Genomic DNA, 11,241 nt, shown 5'->3' on the forward strand with positions numbered 1-11,241 from the left:
AATATTTATACCTAATTATTTTTAATATTTTTAACATTAAAATCGTTAAACTTTGATTTTAATTATAACTTCATAAAATATTTATAGCAATAATTATTATATATTTTTGTTTAATTTTTTAATAAAATATTTTATATATTTTTATGTATTATCTAGTGAAAAAAAAAGAACATACACTAATTTTATTATAAAAACGTGACGTATTAATCCTTTAGAACAAATATATATGAAAAATTAATATGGTAGCTTTCTTCCAAAGGGAAATTATTGGACAAGTCATGAATCTTTTTATTTTCAAAATTAAAAAGAAACTTACTTTTTATCTCATCTGCTATTGTTCAAAAAATAAGAAAAAGAAGTATTTGGCTAATAATTGTCGTAAATGTATTGGTTATGATTCTAGTAATAAGAAGTTCAATAATGTTGATAAATCTTTAAATTTTTTTTGAAGTTTAACTTTCATCTATATTTAATATAGAATATAGTGATTTTTATTGATATAATATTATTTTATTAGATGTATTTATAAAACTGTTTTTTATATAATTTTTTTTCTTACTTTTAAACAAGGGTTTAGTGAAGAATACTTATTCAATATTTCAAACCAGCACTTTTTCAATTTTTTATTTTTTATATATAAATTAGTAAGTCTATTAATTATTTAATTATTAAGAACTCAAGGACAGGAAGAACCGTACAGGTTCGCATCGCATTTTACATTCCAAGCGTGCACGTGTCCACCCCAAGCACCCATCGAACGTGCACCAATAAAAGCACAAACAAACTGCCACGTGTCTGTTTACAAAGTGCACCTCTCCACGCTGGCAGAATACAAGACCACAAACGCCACACGGTAACTTGCTACATCCGGTCAATACCGCCACGTAATCAGTAGACCCCATCGTCACAGCTGGCTACACTTTTACGGACCCGAAGCCTCAGCAACGAAGTTTGTGGATGAGAAAAAGGCTCGAAATTAAATTATTAAACAAAAAAAATAAAGCGAAAAAAATTGGGAAAAAGTGCAAAGGTAAGCATCAGTGAGAAGCGCCAGTAAGTTTTCGCCACGTGTAACGTTCCTATAAGCTGACGCGTTGCAGCCTCAAATAATAACGAAGAAAAAATGGAAATAAAATTAAAAAAAAATAAATCCACAAGAAATTATAGTGGCTGAGATTGCAAGTTGCAGTTAAACACTCTGTTGCAAGCTTCAGCTTCAGTTTCAGTTTTTCTGTTTTGCATTTTCTGATACAGTTTCTGTTTTCAGTTGAAGAGAAACCTATCTTTCCTTCTCGGATTTTCGAATTTCGCAAATTTTTTTTTTGCGATTTTTTTTTGTTTCGTTTTGGACTTTTCCGATCTCCGATTCGTTATAGCCAGAAATGAGTCCTCCGGCGAGTGTCCGGTGACGGCTAGCTCGAGTTGCATGATCGATGTGCTGTTTCGTTGCTATGACTTTTTTAAGAGGTAAATTAATATTCGATTTTCCTTTGTTTTTTGTTTGAGAAATCTTGTGATTAGTTTCTGTTTGGTTACCGAGAAAATTCAAAATTCAATCACCGAACTTCGATTCAAGTTTACCTTTGGATTTGGATGTGGCAGGGTGCTCTCACTTCACTCAACTCAGCTTGTTTCTGTTGAGCTGAATTTCGAGTTGCTTTGGGATTAAGATTTTTTCCAATTTTTTTCTCGGCAACCAAACAGGAGGTGTTGGAAAATTTTGCAGTGGATAGTGAAGTATTCATCTATTATATATTTATAGTGATTTATATGAAGTGAAAGATGGATTATAGATTTTGTTGCTGTTGCCGTGAGTTGAATTTATCGGTTGCTGTACTAATAGTAGTTTCCCTTTCTTGTTTCCGCATTCTTTTGAAAGGTTTTGGCGCTCTCAAGTTCGTTTTGGTGAGGATTCTGATTAAGGAAATTTACTTTTATTCATTGGGAGAAGCGTCTCTCTGTTGCGGTTCATTCTTGAAATTTTGATTAACTGTTGTTTTCCTCTGTTGGTTCTGGTTTGGCTGTGTATTATTATTATTTTTAATTTGAGAACTTGTAATGAATTGAATGAATGGTTTATTGGTGCTGATACATATAGAGAGATGGATCCCTTCCTACTACTGTTCTCGCTTTGTTTCTTTTGCAGCAGAGATAGAGTCATCTTGTCATCATATTCTCATTAGTTTCACTACCACCACGGCTTTACTATTCACTGTGTTGTTTCGTCTCACCAATAATGGAAGGAGGTTTTCCTATTATCCGCTACTCGTCAGGGAGGATCTGAAGCAGCGCTAGCTGCTCACGTCCTATGATGGACGCGTACTCCTCTGGAGAGGAAGTGGTTATTAAGGTTAGGTTATTGATTGATTGATAGATTTCTTTGTTAAAGAGGAATGATAAAGATATTGAATGTTAGTATTTTAGAAGTGACTTTAATTCTCAAATCATGGTTGGAACAGAAGTGGGGAAAAAACTGTGTTTTTCTGTTAGGCCTAATGAGGGGAACTGTAAATCAAACACACCCTGAGTAGTTTACTGGCAATTGCAGACTAGGAAACCTTATACAATCACCAAGCAAAGAGAACGATGGACAGAGGAGGAGCATAACCGATTTCTAGAAGCTTTGAAGCTCCATGGGCGGGCATGGCAGCGAATAGAAGGTAAGAGTGTGTGTTTATGTCAATACTCAGATGTTTTCTCTTGTTCATTTATTCAGATTCATATGCAGATATGAGATATGTATCTATGAGCTACCATATCAGAAAATGACATGAATTATATCTATATTTGATTAACTCTAATTTTGGATTCTCCTTTTTTGGTTTCTCCCATGGCCTGCCCCCTTTTGCTGCTTTATTTCTGCTGTGCAGAGCATATTGGAACAAAAACTGCCGTGCAGATCAGGAGCCATGCGCAGAAGTTCTTTACAAAGGTTGATGGGCACCTTCTCACCTTGGCTTAAAATATTTTATTACTTTATTTGAATTTATGTTTTATTTGAGATGTTGATTTATCTATGAGTTTTGATTTGCTTTAATCAATAAAAATTCTCTTGCAGAGTTCATGATAGTTCTGTATCTGAACTGGTACACTGCAAACTAAATTAGGATCTCATAGTAGTTTCTAACTAAATTCTCTCTGGTTATAATATACTCAATGCGCTGGAAACCATAGTGCTTATTCAATAATAAAACTTGTATTATATTTCTTGAAAACATTGGTAGCATCTGTCAAAGGGCTTACTGGGTTGATTTTAAATGATGAGACTTTAAGTGACAACAATGGACAAATTAAATTGGTCATTGGTTCATGAAAGAAGAATTATTTACGCAGCAGATATAAGCCTGCTTATGATAAAGAAATGTGTGTTATTTTTAACTTGGAATATTTTTCTTCAAATCCATATCTCAAACTCTCAGGTCGAACAGAACCGCTCAAACTCAATGAACTAATCCAAGACTACATGTGTTATGCAAGTGACTGCTTTGCATAGGAGATGATAGTAAAACTTTCATCTCAATTCCATGTAAACTTATTTCTTTATCAGGATGAAACTCCCTAAGTGAATATTTTTAGTAACTATGCATGAATGTCCAAGCTCCTGTCAAAAAGAAAAAGAGATCCAAAGCTGGTGTTCCTGGTAAAATGGAAAGTATGACAGTGAACCATGTCTAGTTGAGCTGCTTGGTTGCTTTGATACAGTAGAGTCTGATAGTTTTCTTTTTCTGGAGTTCATTGTATCTGCTATTTTCTAGAAATAGAAATATGAAGCTCAGCGCTTGGATGCATGAGCAGTGTGAGAATTTGGAAGCTGCCAGCTTCCACAATGTGGTGGTGATTAGTGAGAGAACAATTGATTTCTATGAGTACAGATAGTGAATGTTTGGAAAATAAATTATATGTCAATAACAATAACAAGTAGTTTACTCAAGAATTGCAGAATGCAGAAAGATTGAAAGCATTCAAGTACGCAATTTTACCTCTTCTTGAAAAGAGTGCCAAAAGAGCCAAAGATACTAGAGTTCTGCTCCGTTCCATGCTTCATAATGATTGATCCTCACGCAAATATATTTGGAGAACTCAAATGTATGTATCTTGGTAGTGAGTTCTGTAAGTTAAATGGAAATGCTTATTGTTAGTTCAAAACTCGACAGTACATAGGTAAATGGTCTCTCTGTATCCTCTCTTTTTGGAAAAAGTATTTGCTCAGATCAATGAGGGGGATGGTTTGGCTATGATTATTTGGCCAAACCATCCCCCTTTTTTCATTTATTATGATGGCATATAGTCATATACGCTATCTTTTTTGCTCCAAGACTAGGATATTTACCGTCTTCGCGCACGGTGACTAATCCCGCATTGGCTTTTAGGCACCTCAATGGATGGGATAACTAGCCTGGAGTGTTAAAACATTTCCATGCCCAAAGTAAGAATTGAACTCCAAACAGTTGGTTAGGGAGGATGAATCCCTTTTGATCAATCACACTTCCCGGATACATGTATGATATTTTAATGCATAGAATAAATGGAATCCTTTACAGAAGATGCCCTATCTAACATGGAATTCAAACAGATCTTGATATCAAACTTGCCCAGTAGAAATTCTTGCAATGAGCAGAACTTGAGAACTGAAATTGGAGGGCATGGTTAATCTGATCACCTTACTTGTTGGATCCAAGTAAATAGTTTATGCTAATGGCTAGAATCATCAATGTCTTTGATGTTGATCCATATCAGAATCTGTGCCGTGGTTGTGCACATGTTAAGAGTTGAATGCTGTAAATTTGTGTTAAATGTTGATTGACAATTTTTGTTTCATAGAACTACTGCCATCATTGCAATTTCTGTCTTTGTTACCTAATGCCAATATCTTCCTACATCTTTCTAGTCTAGAATCAATAATAAAAGTTATACAAGCTTTTTATTAAACCATAATTCCAATTCCAAAAATCCATATAAATAATCGTTGGTAATTTTCCCCCATTGAATTAGTGAGTATTTCTGGATGTTTTCTTTTGTTAGCTTTCATGAAAGCAGTACTTGATTTACCATGTATATAGTTGATTCTGCTTTATAATTGAATACAACTGAAATATCTGCTTTTGAGATATTAATATTTTCCAAAAAGTGCTTTGGAAATTCTACGTACAAGAACCAAGTAAATGCCCTAGTACATCATAGTGCTTTAAATGATTTTAGTATGACTTCACTTGCTGAGAATACCGTTAACATTTTCTTTTTCAGTTGGAGAAAGAGGCCCAGGCAAAGGGTGTTCCAATTGGACAAGCTCTTGACATAGAAATCCCCCCTCCACGACCCAAAAGAAAACCGAGCAATCCTTATCCTCGGAAGACCAGTGCTGGTGCCGCATCATTGCATAGTGGAGCAAAGGATGGAAAACTCAGTTCTCTTGAATCTTCACATGCTAAACAAGCACTGGACTTGGAAAAGGAACCTGTTCCAGAGGTAAATATTTAGTTCCTGTTTTATATATTCCACTATTCACAGAGTTTATTTATTCACTTATTTTCAGTTTTGTCAATTAGTGAAATAATCTTGTTCCTTGTTTAATAGAAACATAATGGAGACAAAGTGTCACATGTAAAAGAAAATAAGGATGAGAACTGCTCTAAAGTATTTGCTCTTCTCCAGGAGTTACCATGTTCTTCGGTTTCTTCAGCAAACAAGAGTTCAATATCGTGGTCAGTGCCACTGCAAAATTCATGCGGCTTAAGGGAGATTATACCTTCAGTGAAAGAGGTAATAGCGAAAGATGGAACAAATAAATCTTTTGTTACTATTGAACTTGAAAATCGGAAGTTGGAGATAGATGATGGGAAGCAGACTAATGGAAACTCCAGTTTGGAGAATTCTGATACAGTGAAATTGGTTCAAAATGAAAAAACAGATGGTCTTAACTGTGAACTAACCATAGATGGGATACAAGGCAATCAGAATTATCCGAGACATGTTACTGTGCACGTTGTTGATGGGAAACTCGGAACAAGTACTGCAAATCCATCCCAAGATATGGTGTTTCAAGATTCTATGTTTCAGCCACTAGGAGGGATTAATGGGCAACCTAATCTTTTCACCAATTCAACCGCATCAAACACGAGCGAGAGCCAAAACAACACAGAGAGATCTTCTGTTCATCAATCATTTCTTCCTTACCCTCCCTTCATACAAAATAATCAAGGCGATTACCAATCATTTCTTCAAATGTCTTCCACATTTTCAAGTCTTATTGTGTCTACCTTGCTGCAAAACCCAGCAGCACATGCTGCCGCAAGTTTTGCAGCTACTTTCTGGCCCTGTGCAAATTCAGAAGCTTCAGCAGATTCTCCTACGTGCTCTCAAGGAGGTTTTCCACCCAGACAGAATGGCTCTCCTCCAAGTGTGGCGGCTATTGCAGCCGCCACTGTAGCTGCTGCAACTGCATGGTGGGCTGCCCATGGACTGCTTCCTCTGTGTGCTCCACTCCATACTGCTTTTGCTTGTCCTCCAACATCAATGCCTGCAGTTCCATCAATCAATACTGGTGAAGCACCAGCACCAGCACCGGTACAAGAACCGGCACCAATACCAACATCAGAGACAGAACAAGAGAAGAATAGTCTGCAAAATCCTCCTCAGCAGGACCAGACACTTGATCCTGTATGCTCGGAAGCTCAACAAGCACAACAGTCACCTTCTAAGTCCCCAGTTGATATCTCATCAGATTCTGAGGAGAGTGGAGATGCCAAGTTACATGCTTCGCCGTCCAAGGCTACTGATCAAGAGTTGAACAAAGAAATATCCGAGCACATTGATTCCAACAAAGCAAAAGGTAGAAAACCAGTTGACCGATCCTCATGTGGTTCCAACACAACCTCTAGCAGCGAATTGGAGACTGATGCATTAGAGAAGGATGAGCAAGGGAAGGAAGAGCCTGAAACAGCTGATGCTAACAATTTAGCCATTGACTCTAGTAATCGTCGTAGTAGAAGTGTTAGCAACCTTACTGATTCTTGGAAAGAGGTCTCCGAGGAGGTAACATTGTATCATAGTTTCTTTTCATGAAATTCTTTTAATACAATGCATGCAAACGTTGCTTTTTCTTATGAAACCTTAATTACCAGGGGCGACTGGCCTTTCAGGCTCTCTTTGCCAGAGAGGTGTTGCCACAAAGCTTTTCGCCTCCGCCCGATTTGCTAAACAAGGATCAGGAAATGGACAGCATCAAGGATAACAAGCAAACCACAGATATCAAGGATGAAGGCCAAGACAGCAAGAAATGCAGTTCTATTTTCGAGGGTATTCAGAAAATGATGCCATGTATAGAGAATAATGAGGAAGAGGGACTGCTAACCATAGGACTTGGACAAGGAAAGCTCAAGACTCGTCGAACCGGCTTCAAACCTTACAAAAGATGTTCAATGGAGGCCAAGGAGAACAGGGTTGGAAGCACGGGGAACCAAGGTGAAGAGCAAGGGTCAAAGAGAATACGCTTAGAAGGGGAGGCTTCAACTTGATGAGGTTTGATTATGATCCTATGCATTCTATGCAATAGAACGTAAAAGGCTCTACACCTTTGGTTATTGCATGATCATAATTTCTTAATCCTGCTCAGTTATGGTGTACCTATGTTTGTTTTCTAATTCTGCATCTTCACGAAACTTATCGTGTAGATGTGTGTACCATATTAAATTACTACATGCTTTCTTTTACTACCTTGGACAGATGATGATGTTACTGCTGTTAAAATCTCCCCTAAATAGACTTCGACAAGATACATTAAGTATTACTTGAGCATTGATGAACATTAAGTAATTTATGATCCTTCATTCAGCCGTTTTTCTTGATTTTACCTTATAGTTTTCTTGATTCTTTTTTCTTTTTTTTTTTTCCAAACTCTGCTTGGAATTGGAATAAATTTTCTGAAACAGGGTATGCTTTTGCGTTGATGTGGTTACCAAATACATATATACATAAAAGTGGTTTTCTTTTGGTTTTAAGTCTGACTTCTTTTTGGAAAGGGTAAGGTTCATAATCCCAATCTTAAATCTTGTTTTCATGGGGTTTATAGTCCGTAGATTTTCTTGAAAATAAAAGGAATCCGGTACTAAATAGAGGCACGTAATTAAGTGAAACCAAGTATTGAAACATAGTTCACTTTACTTAGAAATAAGAACTCTAAACAGAAGATAAATATAAATTGTGTAAAGCAAGAAGAGAAAACATATTATAAGAGGAATTTGGTATAATTTGATTATCATTGTGCTAGAAAAAGGTGTGTGTTCATCTTCAAGATAGATGTGCGAAATAAAGTATAAATGAGAATTGAATAGCTTTTTAGTATGTCTTCCTTTCTCATAATTGAAAGAGGTGTGTATATGTTGTTATTGTTTATTTATTTGGAGCAATCCTATTTAAGCTTTGAAGAGCAGATAGGAGGCATGACCTTTTCACCTTATTACAGTAAAACTAAGCGTTCAATCATTTTCTTAACCAAATTTTTAACTAAGTTATCGTTGTGCTTTTTCTCCTAGTACATATATTGGCACGATTACTGTTGCTTCTATTTTTTGTTGTTATTTCTTTTTTTTTCTTTTTCTTTTGTTATTGTCATCATCGTTTTTTTTTTATTATTTTTGGAGGACCACATACTCAAAATATTGATTCACTTAACTAACAAAATATATTCGTATAAAAAATTTATATATTATATGTAAAATTTTGTTATGTGCAAAAACTTTTGTACTATCTTGTAAATATTTATGTGATATATATAAAAATTTCTATACTATATTGATAAGTTTATATTATGTGCAAAAAATTTTATGCTATAGAAATATAAAAAAAAATGATAATATATGTGTACTTTCTGTTGGATTTGTGTCAACTTAATTTAGTTAAAAACGCTTGTAAATATAACATTACCGTTTAATAAGTAATTCAATACTTAAAACTCCAATCTAACACAATAATTGATTAAGGAAAAAAAAACATCTGTCTCTGCAGCTAATTATTTATTTACACATATTTATATCGTAAGATGGCTTAATGAACTCTATGTTTCAATAGTTGTTATAAATAATCTAGATTATGATTGTATAAAAGTCAAAAGCAAAATAAAAAACTAAAATAGAAAAATTTATAAACTAAATGTCTATTCTAGCTTAGCTTAACGATTATGGTTTTAGGAATTGATTGATGAATATTTAAATATTGTTAAAAGTTCAAATTTCACTACACCAATATGCCAAATAATTTTAGAGCAACACCAACCTTAGCTTTGTGGCTTATAAGCCTAGGTTTTCACCCTCGGATTCAATTAATTTAGAGAGTAGCTTTAATATGAAACCTTAACCGTGTCTGTTTCAAAATTTAATAATTTTCTTAAGTTACCATCAAACATCCATAAAACATAATGTAATAAGAAAGAAACCACTACTTCACACTTACCTAACATATCAAATATATAACCATAACAGTTAACACAATGCTTTTTGAAAGAATATATTAAAGAATAGAATTTGAGAAAATACTCAATTTGTTTTCTGAAATTATACTCAAACCTCAATTTAATTCTTGAAATTTTAATTGTTTTAATTTAGTCTCTAAATTTTTAAAATTTTTGGACCAGTTTTCAAGATTCCTTGTACATACGCACGTAGGAGTATCGTTAATACTAAAGAGAGAGGGAAAAAAATTTTCGAACTCCTCTTATTTAATATTTATTAATTCTAACGATAATTAATAAATATTAAATAAAATAAATTTTAATTTTTTATTTTTAAATATTTTTGTAAAAATATTATACTAGCTAATTGTTAAAGTATAAAACATTTAACTAAACCACTAACAATTATATATATAAAAAAATATATATACAAAACATTTGTCACTAATTAAGCTCATATGTATTTTTTTATAGACAAATTCTTTAATAAAGAAAAGAATATAATGGATGTTGATGGATTTTGGGTTAATATATAACTTAAAGAAAATCAATGTTATGTTTTTAAAATTTTAGATCTTTTGAAGTAAATAAATTGATAAAATAATAAAATAAGAGATTAATTATTATTAAATTTGTAATTCTTATTATATGTGAGTTTTATTATCTTAATTTATGAATAATTAATTTTTTATTTTATTATTTTACTAACTCTCTTTAAAAAAATTTAATTATTTTTATTAAGAATATCTTATTAATTAAGTGACTAATAATGATTTTTTTTAAGAAATTCAAGTTCAATATGGTTAATACTTTAGCAGATCCTAAATTAATCAATTCCAACGTCAATTATTCATGGGTTAAACATGTACTTTTCAAAATCTAAATTTTAAATAAAAACTAATGGTGTGAAATGATAATATGTCAAATTTTAAAAATATATTTAATGACCGATTCTTTTATATACATCGAATAATTATATACTCTTAACATTTTCTCATACATTTTCCAAAAGTGGCATAGCTAGCTACTAGTTTTTAAGGTGTAATTTGAATAAATAGTTTAATTAAGTTTTTTTTTAAAAATAGGTTAAATATAAATATTTATATTAAAAATAGTTTAACTTTTACTATTGTTGAAGAATTTGAGATTTTGAGGTAAAAGAGGCTTTAAAACAGATGAAAAATGGCAGAATAGTAGGACCTGATAATATATCGATTGAGGTTTGGAAGGGTCTTGGAGAAAAAGGCATCAACTGGTTAACCAAGCTTTTTAATGAGATTTTCAGGTCAAAGAAGATACCTGACCAGTGGAGAAAAAGCACCTTAGTACCTATCTACAAGAATAAGGAGGATATACAAAGTTGCGAAAATTATAGAGAAATCAAGCTCATGAGGCATATCATGAAGTTATGGGAAAGGATGATAGAACGGAGGTTGAGAAAAGATACACAAGTAATAGAGAACCAATTTGGATTTATGCCAGGCAAATCCACCACCGAAGCGATATACCTGTTAAGAAGGATGATGTAGAGGTATCGTAGTAATAAAAGTGATCTACATATAGTGTTTATTGATTTTGGAAAAAGCGTACGATATGGTGCTAAGGGAGGTCTTATTGGAAGGTTTTAGAAAAGAGGAGAGTAGGGATTGCATATATTCGGGCAATTAAAGACATGTATGATGAGGTCACAACTAGTGTGAAAACTTAAAGTGGTGCGACAGAGAAATTTTCTATTGGTATAAGATTACACCATGGATAATCCTTAAGTCCATATCTTTTCACATTAGTCTTGGAAG

General features: G+C 33.4%; 1 protein-coding gene across 50 annotated transcripts; it reads left to right on the forward strand.

The window, feature by feature from the left end:
* Positions 1–1,083: 1,083 nt before the first annotated feature.
* Positions 1,084–7,830, forward strand: LOC112734552 (protein LATE ELONGATED HYPOCOTYL). 50 transcript variants are annotated; one of them, XM_025783943.3, is made up of 9 exons: positions 1,112–1,467; positions 1,603–1,737; positions 1,880–1,905; positions 2,147–2,350; positions 2,549–2,660; positions 2,871–2,932; positions 5,245–5,466; positions 5,575–7,032; positions 7,122–7,830. In XM_025783943.3, the coding sequence occupies exons 4-9, from the start codon at positions 2,309–2,311 to the stop codon at positions 7,512–7,514; spliced, it is 2,289 nt and encodes a 762-aa protein (XP_025639728.1). In that variant the 5' UTR covers positions 1,112–1,467; positions 1,603–1,737; positions 1,880–1,905; positions 2,147–2,308; the 3' UTR covers positions 7,515–7,830. The 50 variants fall into 50 exon arrangements, with proteins under 50 accessions (XP_072061901.1, XP_025639728.1, XP_072061880.1 ...); XM_072205779.1 differs by having other exon boundaries at positions 7,140–7,830; XM_072205789.1 differs by having other exon boundaries at positions 5,653–7,032.
* The last annotated feature ends 3,411 nt before the right edge of the window (positions 7,831–11,241 follow it).

This window comes from Arachis hypogaea, chromosome 2, assembly GCF_003086295.3.
Source record: "Arachis hypogaea cultivar Tifrunner chromosome 2, arahy.Tifrunner.gnm2.J5K5, whole genome shotgun sequence".
Taxonomy (NCBI): domain Eukaryota; kingdom Viridiplantae; phylum Streptophyta; class Magnoliopsida; order Fabales; family Fabaceae; genus Arachis; species Arachis hypogaea.